The sequence below is a fragment of the Prionailurus bengalensis genome, chromosome B1 (assembly GCF_016509475.1).
Source record: "Prionailurus bengalensis isolate Pbe53 chromosome B1, Fcat_Pben_1.1_paternal_pri, whole genome shotgun sequence".
NCBI lineage: Eukaryota > Metazoa > Chordata > Mammalia > Carnivora > Felidae > Prionailurus > Prionailurus bengalensis.
Window position 1 is genome coordinate 88,049,383 of NC_057344.1, and position 15,376 is coordinate 88,064,758.

At 39.7% G+C, this 15,376-nt stretch overlaps 1 protein-coding gene across 1 annotated transcript in view; it reads left to right on the forward strand.

Annotated features, from left to right (window-relative positions):
* Nucleotides 1-15,376, forward strand: part of SLC7A11 (solute carrier family 7 member 11) — an 82,200-nt gene that overhangs the window by 46,013 nt on the left and 20,811 nt on the right. The window contains exons 7-10 of the mRNA XM_043568379.1: nucleotides 10,432-10,555; nucleotides 12,453-12,556; nucleotides 13,446-13,542; nucleotides 15,051-15,200. Of these exons, the coding sequence (XP_043424314.1) occupies nucleotides 10,432-10,555; nucleotides 12,453-12,556; nucleotides 13,446-13,542; nucleotides 15,051-15,200 (475 nt within the window). The remainder of the gene's footprint in view (nucleotides 1-10,431; nucleotides 10,556-12,452; nucleotides 12,557-13,445; nucleotides 13,543-15,050; nucleotides 15,201-15,376) is intronic.

Sequence of the window (15,376 nt, forward strand, 5' to 3'; positions counted from 1 at the left end):
AAATATAGTGACTTGCAAAGACATTCCATGAGTGCCTAGGATAATACGACCTTGTAATGTGGCCTTCCAGAGGTCTGACCTGATCCACAGATACCATTTTAGAATCTGGAAGAATGGACGGACCACTTTTCCTTTAAATGATCTTTTGTAATGATCAATTTTTTTCAGCCAGGCTGACACTTTGAAGTTTTAATGATGGAAGGTGCTTTGATGTGCTGGTATTCCTGGTTGAGAATAGAATCATAATCTTCAGTGTTCAGGAGAAGAGATTGTAAAGTCAGCATCCTATTTCTTCCTCTGAATGACAGAACAAGGCAAAGGCAGGCATTTCCTTAGAATGCTCTGGTACATGAGTTCCACTGAGTTTTTAAAGTGTTCTGTTAAACAATCTCTATGGATTAGCTTTATTTGCCAAAGTGGTTGAATAATGAACTTTCAAGTAAAATGGACTTTAGACTCTATTAACTCAATACCCTCTTTAACTGTTAAGGAAGTTTAAACCTTGAGAGATCCAGTGATCTCTTAAGTCCCTTGCTATAGTGACTGGAATGTGACTAGACTCCACCTTAGGATTGGAGTCCAGAAAAATTTTCAAAATTCTATGAAGTTAAAACAAAATCAAAGGTAAAACTCCAGAGGAAAGATGTTGCTAAAAGAAAATTTACACCTGGGATGGTATGTACAATTTTTTTCTTGGTTGTAGGTATTTGGGGAATAGGGCCAAGAGAGCAATTATGAAGGAGAGGGTGGGTAAATGTCAGGATGACTTTAATTTTCCTAGTCCCTCAGTCACTGCCCAGTGTATCTGACTTGAAAAAATTATCCCTAGTGAGAGGTTTGCCTATGAATGCTTGTAGCCTAAGAAAAGGTGCTAGTAAATATAAACTAAAGCACAAAAGCTTATTGTTGGAGGGGATTCACTTTTGAGCAGAAAGATAAAAGATCATGAAATTTCCATTTCTGCTGAGCGTATGAATCTTTGTGAATAGACAGCCTGCGGAGAGGAGAGGGAGGGCTTGTGGGCAATTCTGACGTTCTGTGGACCTCTGTGACCTCTTCAGGGAGCTATGAACTGTTCCAATCTGGCGTCTTCATCACCACTTTCTTGACGGTGGCACGTTCTCTCTCTCAGCGGGCGAGGCACTTAGCCCCTCAACCCTACTTCTTCTCATCCTTGCCTGTCCCTACTGCTCCCTCAGGTTGTTGTGTCATGTTCTCTGTGGCCCTACCATGTGGATTTGCCGCTTACTAAAGCCAGGCCATAGCTATTGGCTCCTCTAAGAATTTTTCCTTCGGGACACCGGCGTGGCTCAGTCGGTTAAACGTCTGACTCTTGATTTTGGCTCAGGTCATGATCTCATGGTTCGTGGGATCGAGCCCCGTGTGGGGCTCTGTGCTGATAGTGTGGAGCCTGCCTAGGATTTTTTTTTCTCTCTCTCCTCTCTCTCTCTCAAAATAAATAAATAAACTTAATTTTTTAAAAAAAGATTTTTCCCTCAATCACCCTAAGAGTATAAATAGGGACTTGTTGCAGTAAAAAAATTATTTTCAACTTTATAGGGTCGAATATATATAGACATACCTATATAATCAGTCATATATGGCTCCTTTATGAAACCAATTCATATATTTTCAAAACTGTACTTTAAGAAGCCAGTATTGGATCCAAAAAAAATTGATCCAAAGACATAATTTGACTTGTAGAGTGTATAGCAGTGATGTTAAAACTATTTGAAAGCCTCTGTTGTGTGGCAGAACATCAGTGCATAAACTAAGTAAAAGAGGACTGATCTGGTTGAAGCGAGTGAGACCGGGGGGGGGGTCTGTAATCTTACCAGTTGTCCAGTATCTGTTTCGACTCCCAGAACACCCAACTGGAAACTCAGTTATCTACCTGACCAGCAGATATCAAATGAAATTATTACTAATAATTAGCTTTGTCACTGTTGGTTGGAAATGTTGCAGACAATTTTTGGTGTAGAAGCAGTAGTTTTTCATCACGGTTGAACGTCTCCAGGTTGACCTGTTCCATTTCTTACCGTGAGACTGATCAGAAGTGTGACCGGACCTGATTTATGCACAGAGTAAGAGAAATAGTATCAGTTCCTTCTAAGATATGTGTTTATGGCCTGAGTGGGTTTTGACTCTAATTCCCATTTACTATGCCAAAGTGGGTATATTTATTTTATGTTGCCTTGTTCTTGGCATAAGATTACATTTATTTAACATTGCACTGTCTTGTTATACGTCCTTGGTCAAAACAAGAGGCAATTGTGCTCTGACCTTTGTTGAATTGGTGGCAACTGGCAGAAGTGTAGGGGATTTTGTATTTTATTTTATTTTATTTATTTTATTTTTTTTAATTTTTTTTTTTAACATTTATTTTTGAGACAGAGAGAGAGCATGAACAGGGGAGGGGCAGAAAGAGAGGGAGACACAGAATCTGAAACAGGCTCCAGGCTCTGAGCTGTCAGCACAGAGCCCGAGACGGGGCTCGAACTCATGGACCGTGAGATCGTGACCTGAGCCGAAGTCGGATGCTTAACCGACCAAGCCACCCAGGCGCCCCAAGGGATTTTGTATTTTAAAGTAGAGAGCGGTGGGGTCTATCTTTGCTCTATTGAATAATGATGAATTTTCCCTATCCTACTGTTTTCAGATATGAATGTTTTTAGTTGATTTTTATAATTTGGGGCCTTATTTTAAGGATTTTATATCTTAATTTTATATATTATACAACAATATAATGTAGGATACAATTTGGTGACGACCAATTTTAAGTCTTATATGAACTAATTAACTGAGATCTTGATATAATGAGCAGCCTTTCATTCCTTTATTAGGGCAATGCCAGCTGCTACAGCAAACAAATGACAAATTTTCAAGGACTTTAAAAAATCAAAAATTTCAGTTTTGATTTCCAGTTGGTGTCCCTCGCTAACCAGTGGGCTTTCCTACGCATGTTGATTCTGTGACCTCGCTTCCTTCCTTAGTGTGGCTTTGCCACTGTATGGATTCTCTGCAAATGGCTATCCATTAGGGAGGGGGGTGTCAGGTCAAGTCACTTACAACCACCTTGGCCTTTACTTGCCACATCAATCGACACCAAGAATGAGTCCCATTCCCACCTAGATACAGGAGAGTCTGGCAAATGTAGCCTATCCGGGTAGCTGCTTCTTGGGAATAACTTCTGCTCTGGAAAGAGGGACACAAAATTGTGGTAGGGAGTTAAATGTTTCAGCCATACATCTGAATCTTGGGAACTCCGTTATGATAGAATGGTTCACTGAGATGTTGCATTCTTCTAGTGTATGTCAGGCCAAATCCTGAGGGAAATAATGAAATTTTAAAAGGCGGGTTGTAAAAACAGTGTAACAGAAATAAGAATTGAACATCAGTGTGAAATTCATTGTTATTTAAATAATGTATCTTTTTGGTAGTTTAATTGCTAACATCTTATTGGAAACCAATTTTGGTTTTGTACGTTCAAACGTGCCTACTAATATTGTTATGCTTACGATAAATACTTATAACTGTAATATATCTAGAAGACATACCATAAATCTCTAGAAAATGAGAAAAAAATGAGATGTAGACAGTGTTAATTTTTTTTTGTATGAAACTCAGGCAAACGAAAATCTACTCTCAAGCTACATTTTGCTGAATAATTTTATTTAGTGATGAATTTATTCTAATAGGATAAAAAAGTGAAGGGTTCTTTTAGGGATTAAATGCTTATACCAATTCTTCTGATTGCTTATCACCCTATGTTTCTGAATTGTAAGTTTCCATGTTCTTTTTTCTATTTGGTTTCGCTGTACCTTTCTCCTTACATTTTCCCATGAGCCTTCTTCAGCCCTGCCGCCTTTTAATCTGTGTCTGTTCATTTCTTACGTCTCTCTACAGGTCTCTCTGTCTTCTCTTTCTGTTTATGGAGTTCTTCATCCGTGGACAATGGAGAATGGTGAGATTTAGATTAGACCTCAGCGGTATTGAAATTTAAAGTGTCTCAGTGAAAACATCCATAGCCTTGCTGTGATACTTATTGTAAGGAGCAGAGGGCAGGTGTTTAATGCCTGAAGTCAGTGGGATCGCCGTGTACCTTTATATGACAATCTGCTTGTCACATCTCTGTGTTCATCCTTGGCCCAGAAATTGTCATTAAGTTAGAACATGAACGTGGTTCTTCCTCTTGCTACATTTTTTTTCAGTGACAACCCACACCTTTCCCCCCACTACTTACTATGTTTCCTCAAGTGCATTTCTTTCATGTTATTAACAGCCCGATTCCCACTCACAGTGGATAACTAGAGATACAGTGATAGCACTAAATGACAATGAGGCAAAATCATTGAAAACACACAAAGGAATTTGTGATTCCAGCCATCTGTAATCTAATTGTTTCAAGTCCTGGAAAATTATCAAATACACTTATTTGTAATTCAATCCCTGCTAGAAATGTCAGAAATCACATAGCCATCTAGTACAATTATGTGTCCAGGGCTCTTTGGAGAGTTCGGTATGAGCAGGAATCAGGGAGAGTGTATAAAAATGTATAGAAGAAAAACCATGTGAATGAAAAATATGGATTGGTTTTCTTTAAGGTATACTTTTTACTTGTCCATAACGTATGACTGAAGTTTGAGGAGTGAGATGAAATTAACAGCAGTGTGTAAACAGAGTGATTCAGCAAAAAATAATTAATTGATCAGTGGATACAAAAAAGGGAAATAAGAGATGCTTGAGTCATTTCTGTGTCAGTTCTACAGAAAAGCTTTCAAGGTCTTCATAGGGCAATTATAAAGAAAGTGTGAAACAAGTATGATTCTAAAATAAAAACTTGGAATCAAAAGGTACTTGGGGCGCCTGGGTGGCGCAGTCGGTTAAGCGTCCGACCTCAGCCAGGTCACGATCTCGCGGTCCGCGAGTTCGAGCCCCGCGTCAGGCTCTGGGCTGATGGCTCCGAGCCTGGAGCCTGTTTCCGATTCTGTGTCTCCCTCTCTCTCTGTCCCTCCCCCATTCATGCTCTGTCTCTCTCTGTCCCAAAAATAAATAAAAAACGTTGAAAAAAATAAAAAAAAAAGGTACTTAATATAATTTTATTTTTTATTATTACAATTTTTTTAATGTGTATTCATTTTTGAGAGAGAGAGAGAAAGCATGAACAGGGGAGGGGCAGAGAGAGAGGGAGACACAGAATCTGAAGTTGGTTCTAGGCTCTGAGCTGTTGGCACAGAACCTGATGTGAAGCTCGAACTCACACACTGTGAGATCATGACCTGAGCCAAAGTTGACGCTTAACCGACTGAGCCACCCAGGCGCCCCTGGTACTTAATATAATTTCGAATACTTGGTGTTGAGATGAATCACAGTTATGTTTCAATTATATATAAATAAATAGTGCCTAGTTTATTAATAGAATTAAAATATTCTGAAAATTAATGTTTTAGTTTTTTTTTTCTATCTCACATATTGAGAAGTTTACCATTTTCTTGTTCTTCTTAATCCTTCCTTTTCTCCCTCCCTCCTTTCTCCTGCATGTCACAAGTGCATGTTAAAATATTAATGATTTTTAAATAGAAAGTGTGAAGCATCAATCACTTCTCGTAGAAGATTCTTGAACACAAAAGAGTAGGCTTTAACAGAACTGACTGTCATCATGCCCAGTTCCACGGCTCAAAGACAATTTTAGATGCCCTAGGATCAGTGAATTCTGTGGTCCCCACTGTGTGTATCCAACACAGGGGGTTGTGTGAAACTTATTTTGGTTCACACAAATCTCAGAAGATTTTGATCAAGTTATAAAACAATTTTAGGACTATCCCAAATTCAAGCGATTACCGAATTACTCATATGGTTTGAAAATCAGAAATCCCTGTAACCTTCAGGTATCCTCAGGTATCTGGAGAATCAAGCTAGATTTACTCATTCTGTGTTTGTAGCAAGAGTTTTATTTTTAGCCAATGTAAAGCACTGGAAACAATGGTCATTTCTGACGCTCTGTCATACAGTTGCAAAGCATATTAAAACATGCGTTCTATGCTGCATTATTTGCAAGTTTATTTGTGATCACTGTTTGGTGCATGAAGAAATACACTTGGCTTAAAATGTGTCGCATTGTTACATTCAGCCTTCTGATATTTGTGCTACTTACATAAAATATAACACATCTTTGTCAGCATGTAAGAATCCTAGGGGTCTTGTACAGGGAGGTAAAGTAGGCACAAAGCAGCCATGGTATCATGGCACGATATACCGTGAATGTGAAACTTAGAGCTGGAAGGTTCAAGTAGCAGCCCTCCCACTTAGGATTTTTGTGGCCTTGGCCACAGCACTTAACCTTTCTGAGCCTTGGTTTCCTCATTTGGAAATGGTGGGAATCATTTCAGGAACCTATTTCATTCGGTTGTTGTGAATTTTGTTTGTTATTTGTTTATATTCTCTCTCATTCCACAAAGGATTTGAAATGGCATGTGTATATTTGAAGATAAAATGTATTTGTCAGTGCTTTGTAGATTATACAAATGTAAGCTACCAGCCATTACTTTGGGGACCTTTTGGGTTCCTGGGGAAGTCTATTCCTTAGAATGAAGCATTTTTAAGCAGATGTTCCAGACAGTTCTATTTAACAATTTCAAATAAAACAAATATTTATCCATGTGTGACATAGACTGGTTATAGGTGCCAATTTAAAATAAACCCGTGGGAAAAGAAGACTCTCCAAGGCCTTTTGGCTGAAAACTAAGTGCAGCTAATAAAATTATTGGATTCTCACATACTTAATGGCCCTTAATTGAGAAGGTTATGTACAATGACTAGAGGTCTTAAGGAGTAACGCTTCAAAATACATTTGTGTTTTGTTAATCATCACAAACATGCATAAACATTTGAAAAAGAGTAGAGCTCATAGGTGCGAGTCATTTTTCTTCAGCTTAAAGACAATGCTTTTGTTGCACTTAGAGTTGAAGGATACCTCACAAGAACACAGAGGCTTTGAAATACCAGTGGTCTGCTAGTTCCTTTAATTCGTTTTATTATCATGTGCCATTTGCCTTAATCTGGAGTTGCTAACCGTGCTTATCTGCCCTCTGCATCTAAAGCCTCCAGAAAGATTGCTCTGGCATGGCCTAATAGCTTTTATCAGCTCACCCAGTGGCTCTTAAGCTTTGATGCTTGAAACTCAGGAGTTAACCACACGGTGCCAAGCCCTTCTGAACACGTCAACTGCTTTCCTCCGTAATTGATTGCTGTTTATGCCAAGGCAGCCACAAACCCTTCTCCTCCTTCCCTTTGTCAAAGTGAAATGGAACCTAAGGACAGAAGATAGTGGCTCTTTTGCCACACCCCCTCCAATTCTCATGGCCTAATTTGCTCAGAGAGGAATTACTTCTGGACATATGCATTGCCACAAGGTTGGACCCTCTCTCACTTTTGTCTTCTGCTGTAAGCGCCTTTGATTTTTCGGTCTAGTCTCTATATAGTATATCTGAGCTGATAGTAAAAGTGTTAATAATCTATACATTTTGGCTTCTCTGGCAGACATGCTTGCTTTTCCTCCTTTTCTGTAAAAATTGTCTAGGGAAATTTACTTATTTAATTTTTTAGAGAGAGAGAGAGAGAGAGACAGAGCATGAGTGGGGGAAGGGAGGAAGGGCAGAGAGAGAGAGAGAGAGGGAGGCACAGCATCTGAAGCAGGCTCTAGGCTCTGAGCTGTCAGCACAGAGCCCAATGTAGGTCTTGAACCCACAAACCGTGAGATCGTGACGTAAGCCAAAGTCGGATGCTTAACTGACTGAGCTACCCAGGTGCCCCTGTCTAGGGAAATGTATTAAGTGAGCCTCTATTGTCTTTAAAATCTAAAAAAATACCCCATTTCTAAACATTGAAACTTCTGAAAACATTCACTTGACATTCCAGTTCATGTTGCACAGAAAAATTATAAAAATCATGGAATAAGTTTTTTTCCCCACCCTTATAGTAAATAAAGCTGCATTTTCAATGACTGCATGAGACATACAGGCTTGAGAAGAGTTTTGCAATAAACGTTATATTCAGCAATTATGATTTCTCTGAAAATGAATAGTTAAGAGGCCAAGGGTCCATATGAATAAGAGAGAGAGTACGCTTTAGTGGTTAAAATGCTCTGACTTTAGCTAGCATGGATCAGCTGAATTCTGGGTTCCCATTTACCAGTTGTCTATCCTCAAACAGTTATTTAAACTCTCCAAGACTTCATTTCCTCACATATGAAATGGTGATGATGTTCCGAACTCACAGGATATTCGGGAGATAAAATGAGGCGAATATGTAAAGCACTTAATAAAATACTGGGCACATAATACCCACCAAGTTAATGGCAGCAGCTATTGCTGTGATTTTTGTTGTTGACAAGCTGAGAAAAAAAGTTGCTTTTTTTTTTTTTAGTGTTCCTTCTGCTAAAGTCAATTTAGAAAACTTCCCTCAGACATACCATAATCTCTAAGCAGGAAACAGGCAGCCTTGGAAGAGCAGAGTTTGGAGACTGGATTCTGTGTGGGGAGGGCCACAGCCCAAGTCTCAGACTGCCTTCTCCCTGCTAATTTGTAGCATCATATGATGTGACTGTACCACCTGTCCTGGAGAGGTTAGTGACTCCTCTGCACCTAACAATGGCACCTCAATTTTTATTAACAGGAACTTTACACTTCTTAATCGCATTCTTGCAAGGAAAAGAGAATCTTTTTCCCCCCTTCTCCCTCCCACTTCTCTCCCCCAGAGAAAGAGCTTAACACACCATTTGGGATGTTATAAAAATGGAAAAGACTCAAGTTTAAAATAATATAGCGAGTGGTTGAAAAGCTGCACATCTACCTTCACGTTCGCCTTCTTAGTCCTTTGCGTTTACATGTAGCCTTTCCTTCAAAGAAACAATTCATCTTTAATATGTCTTATGCCATTCACTCCTTTATATCTAATTGGCCCAGTGATTTCCTCCGCTTAAATGTAGCATTTATCAATCACAACTAGCAATGCATGTTATGGTGTTAACAGAAAATTCCACAGGACCCTCTTCACACTGGGGAAAGGGAACATCTGCTACTTTCATATTAGGATGCCAGGATTTAGAGGTCAATGTGTTTCCCCATCAAGGCTTAAGGCTTTGGGGATCAGGGGAAGTGTCAGGCTCCAAGCAGCATAATGAATGGCAGTTGCTGACTGGCGAGGTTTGCCTGTTCTCAACGGGGGGATAGTGCTGTTCAGCATAATGAGCTGGGTCTCTGTGTGCTAAACGTACCCAGCTTGGGGAGGGAGGCAGACTCTGCCTCCCCCACCCCCACCTCCAAGTTCCGAACTGTATTTTCATCTTGGAAGAAATTATATTGAGATCTTCATTAGTGGCACCCAGCAGGGTTAAGGCTCCATGAGGGCTGATAAGCTCTATGGCTAAAAAACCCATCAGCCTTTGAGCAGGGAGCTGAAGGTTTAAGTTGCTTGAACTGGAAAGAGTCTGAAGAGGTGATTATGTTAAGCAAGTAATGTGTATCGGTAACATGGAATCAAATTATTAGGGTCAGTAACTCCTGGCTTTCCCAGTGCATTAAATGAAGACATAACATTGCATTTGTGCCGGGTTCTTCTTGATGCCACGAGTGTCAGCACTGACCGGTCATATGTACTTCACAGCATGTCACCTCTAATTTCATGGGATTATCTGCACTGTTGCTTTAATAGATACTCATGATCTTCAGCTTCCTTTGAACTCACAGCAGGGCAGTGCAAAGTCATTATTGTGAGCACTTCTGTGCTTTTTGTGTTACATATAAAATTATTATTACTATCATTGAGAAAGGGAGATATATCTTGCTCTCATGCTTCCAAAAGCGTGCAACTTATTTGCTGATGAGGGAAGCTACCGAAGGGGAAAAACTGAATGGGAAAGACCTTTCTGAAGGTTAGTGTTAGAGAGGTGTCAAGGCAGTGACTTAGTATTAGAGAGGTATAGAGGACCATGGTTCTCAAAGAATGGTCCCCTGGCCAGTCACATGGGAATTGCCCAGGAACTTGTCAGAAATGCAAATCCTACTGAATCAGAAACTCAAGGTGGGTTCGGCAAACTGTGTTTTGAGAGGCCTTCCAGGAGGTGGCTGTATGCTCAAGTGTGAGAGACCCTGCTATGGCATTTACGGGGGACCAGAATGGGATAGACCCATTTGTTCTGGGGGTAGAGAAGTAGAGAAGACAAATGAAGTATCTGCTCCCATGGACCTTATCCAATTACAGAGGAATATGTAGTACTTCTCCCCAGTAAAACACACAGACAACAACAGATCCTGTAATTATCGTGTGTACCATTTTAGCCTTTGTCTGAATCAGCCTGTTATCCTATCGTCTTTGCTTTCAGAGAATGACTAACAAAAGATGACTAAGAAGCAATTCCTTTGTGCGTTTCAGAACCATCCCCCTTGCAATCTGCATATCCATGGCCATCGTCACCACCGGCTACGTGCTAACAAATGTGGCCTACTTTACGACCATTAGTGCTGAGGAGCTGTTGCTTTCAAATGCAGTGGCAGTGGTAAGTCCAAGTTGGGAACATGCCAATTTGAATTTAGGTTAATGAGTTGATGCAATTTTACAGTAGTTCCCTCCAGCAGAAAGTGTTTTGAAATTCAGTAATCTTTTCTTGACCTGAATGATAATGAGTATATAAAAAATTTAGAACACACCTTAGCAATTCCATTTAACTGAGACAGCCAAAGTCCTCTATGGTTTCCTGCATTGTTCGTTTCCTGTAAAGCATTTCCACATATACGTGCTGGGAAACACATTTCCACATGTGCGTGTTGAATAGAAGATACTTTTCCAACGTGACTTTAAGGATGGGTGGGCAGTTACTGAACTTAAATGAATGTATTTTTTGGCATGCAAATCGTGATTTATTCTTTATTCTTTCCTGTTCATAAACTTTTCAAATGCTGAGTTCAAATCTTTTTTCCAAAGTACCACTTAAGAATTTCCAAAGGACCATACGTATTTGTTTTTTCTAGTCTATCCTTTTGAATACCAGTAATGGGATATTATTAATTTTAGGAAATACTGAGTTATGCAAAGTTAAGCAGATGTCATTGCTCTAGCACTTCTCAGAATACTAAAGATGCTAATGTGCATTTTAACTCCCTAAGAAGTGGATACTTATAATTTTACAACACTTTCCAAAATTTATTTGACCTCAGGACCATCTTTGCTCTCAAAGGTCATGTTACAGGAATGTTATTCTGTGACACATACTTTTATTTTGCATCAAAACTTAGCTGGTAAAGGAGCATTTCTTTGTGACCTCATGACAATGAAGGGTGAAAATATAACTTCCCATCGCTAGATGTCAGTTCCTTTTAAAATAGTCACTATTACCTCATATCGGCAACATCCACAGGGAACAAATTATCTCATTTCGTGTGAACCTCCGTGCGTGTTCACTGTATTAAAACAAGACTTTGCCGCTGCTGTAAGTCCTAACAGACAACCAAATGTACAAAGTTTGCTAATGCCGGGTCAGTCATCTCATCTTCCCAGACAAAGGGCAGCACTTACTCTTTGAGTGCAACATGGCCCATTAATTACATAGCACCAGCTGCATCAAGGACAACTAAAGAATCCCACATCGTGGTTGTTGGGTTTTTGTTTTTTGTTTTTTGGGTTTTTTTGGAAAATACATCCTTCATGGAAATTTGCAGTGTTGCATATACTATGGCATGAAAGGAAATTTTGGAAGTTTTGTTTCTCTTTCATATTTTCTGTGGCTTGATCTTCTCAAGCTTGTATTTGTATTCTAGCCTTTTTATGGGAAACCACAGAAGGAACTGGCAGATCCCTGAGAGGGAGGGAGTGACTCAATACAGGGAGATTCAGCTAATGTGATTATTCTAGGCACAAGATTTTTGGAACTGCTCATATATAGGTGAGATAAGCGATTAAGTCATCAATTATTTCTCACTATACTTTGTGTCCTAACAGGAGGATTGGGATATGAAACAAGTTATCTGTAATACTTCTCAGTGTACATTTGTACCTCACTATAAAAATGTGGCTTTCCAGGTTGAAGAGAAGGCATTGAAGGATTTCTGTCTCCAGTGGGAGAACTTCTGAACCGAGCTTTTTTTTACTTACCAGAATCAGAGATGATAGACATCGTAGTTAATAAAGAGTCAATAAATGGATCGTTGCTTTTTGGAAGTAGAGAGAAGGTGCTTATTTAGACCTTTGGCCATAGTTTTGCAAAAAGCAATGCCACGATACTGCTTTTGATTATTGTCTAAGAAGTTAGCCTGACCCTCACCACAAAAAAAGATTATAAAGCATACACGTATCACCAGACTAAAAAAGAAAGTCAGAGAGCGAGTTTGGACTAAATTGTTTCATTTTATTCCACTTTCTGGCAGAGCATTAATTTGCTTCGTTCTGTCTCTCACTAGACCTTTTCTGAGCGGCTACTGGGAAATTTCTCATTAGCAGTTCCGATCTTTGTTGCCCTCTCCTGCTTTGGCTCCATGAATGGTGGTGTGTTTGCTGTCTCCAGGTGAGCGAGTTCAAGCATTTCCAGAAATGCATTTCTGTTTTTGAGATTGGATGTGATAAGAGTAGGCTTAAAAAGAAAAGAAATAGTGCCTCCAAACCTGTTGTTTTTAAAGAGACATGTAAGATCGAAGTCCTCGTCCAAGTATCAGTAGCATGTCTCATTCTGCCCAGTAGAGGGCACTGCTTGTCTACTCATAGCCTACACTGAAGCCTGGCAGGGAACTTTTTTCTTTTTCTTTTCTTTCTTTTTCTTTTTCTTCTTCTTCTTCTTCTTTTTTTTTTTTTTTTTATAGTATGTCTACAGAGTCTAACAACAGCATTTTATTTCTGGTGATAAAATCTCTGTTTCTCTAAAGGTGACAAGAGAAAAAGTAAAGCCAGAGACGCCAGTAATCACTACCCCACCACGTGCATCCCTTTTGTTTTGTTTCATGCCAAAGTCCCCTTTATTTTAACATAAGATTAAAATCCAATCAGAAAAATACAAATATAAGGTCATACGTGTGCATGTCTGTGTGCGCGTGCACGCGTATGTGTGTGTAGGTGTGTGTATTGGGCTGGATCGGATTGACAGCACGCATACGATACTAAGAATCTAGAACTAGATTCACCGTCAGCTATTTACATGTAGGGAGAGCTATGCTGAGTCGAATGTTGCTATTGTTTCCCCTCAAAGCATAATGTAATGTGTTGGTAGATTTTCTGAAATTCGAAGTCAGATTTCTCTTGAGTCTCTGCCTTATCTGAAAAGCGAAACCGAAGTAATCTCCTAAGAAATGACAAACCATATGGTATAAAATTAGATGCAAGTGTTCTCTTAGGTTTCTGGATTTTTCCCTTTGAAATGATCAATTATCCAGTCAACTCCATCCACATTTTTCTCCCATCAGGTTATTCTATGTTGCGTCTCGAGAGGGTCACCTTCCAGAAATCCTCTCCATGATTCATGTCCGCAAGCACACTCCTCTGCCAGCTGTTATTGTTTTGGTAATGCATATTAAAAAGTATACCTAGATAGAAGCTTGAATAATGGGTTAGCAAAGAGGAATTCAAACCAGACTGTAGCTAGTGCTTTACTTTCTATTCGTTGCTAAATCGGATCTATATATATCTTGGTGGAGAGTGAGAGGCAGGATATTTTCCATCGCTTCCCAGTATTTCTTATTCAGTATTTCTGATGCGTATTTGATGCTATGGGACAATAACCACATCACTTCTTTTGCACCTTTGTAGAAATGCGTGACGTCTAAGGGAAGTGATTACCTTGGCTTCTGTCATCGACACAGAGTCTCACAGAAAAGAATGTAGAGCGAGTCCCATTTCTACATACTGAAAGTGGAGCTAAGAGCCACAGTCCAACAGCACCAAGATGTCATATCATAGGCCCCTTATAATGAAATGCACGCAAAATTAGAGGCAAAATTGGATGAAATCCTAGACAGTGCAGTGATTCTGTGATAAAAAAGGGAGATATTTGAGTGCACCTCTAAAGGGAAGAAATAAAAGCACCAAACCTGAGATGTGAGTTATAGAATTCATCATGCAGAGAAAAGTAGTTGTGAAGGGTCGGGTACAGAAGACTGTGCAAGGTATAAAAGTCCTCAAATACCCATTGGCAATGTTATATTCACTTTTACCTACTACTTTGTAACATTTTTGTCAAATGGAATCTGCTGTCAGGGAGCAGAGTAGAATACATCGGACACTTTGCTCTATGCATTTAATCTGTTTCAGAATGTTTCCTTGAAATTTCTTTGTAAAGTATGCATCCTCTCTGTGCCGAATCTGGAAGTTAACGTCACTTGTGGGAACAGAATGTATTATTCGGTGAAGAGGGCTTTCATTTTAAGCCTCTGCTATCAGTGGTGCTGTCCTTGGCATGTGCAGCTGCAGAGACATTGCTAAGCTGGTCTCTGTGCTTCATTCTTTTCTGCAGTCTTGAGGGTCACACATGGCAAGCACACGGGCAGAGTAAGTGTGGAGGAAGAAAAGGTCAATATTTTGCATTCGGGAGACGGCAGAATCCCCTAGAAGTGGCTGTGTTTCATGTGTGTGCATAGCCAAGGGCCTCTCAGAAACCATTTACAGAGCCCTCTGCGCATTTTCTAATTGGGTACACTTTTGATCTGGGGCATTAGTTATTTACCAATCCTCTCAGTCTCTAGATCTTTAAATTTAAGTCATTGACTATCCGGTGTTTTACTCTTTGAAAACACATTCTCTTCTCTCAAATGAAAAAAATAAATAAATAAACCGACTAAAAACTAAACATCCACATAGAATTCTCTCTGATTAAGTGGTAATGGTGTTCTTCTCATGCCGCTACTGGTGCGTAATGGAGTATAAGAGCAGAAAATACAGAATATCAGTGTGGTAGATTATCAGTATAAATAATCATGAAAAAGATCATCATGATTTGTAGTGATGTTATTGTTTGTTATCAGCTGTGTTCTCTCTTAACTCAGTGAGTGTGGTTTTTCTCCCCCTTCCCCCAGCACCCCTTGACGATGATAATGCTCTTCTCGGGGGACCTCTACAGTCTGTTGAATTTCCTCAGTTTTGCCAGGTGGCTTTTTATTGGGCTGGCGGTTGCTGGGCTGATTTATCTTCGATACAAACGCCCAGAGATGCATCGTCCTTTCAAGGTAACCTCAGTAATCTTGATGGGTTTACATAAATCTTTCCCCTAATACCTAGTCCTCCCTTAGTCATAACTTGATGATGAGGAACTTGGGCGGGGGGCAGCATCCTCTGGAATAAAATGCTTAAGTCTTGCAGGCAGTGCCTTCTTATCGGATTTATTTTAGCTTGGAAAAATAAT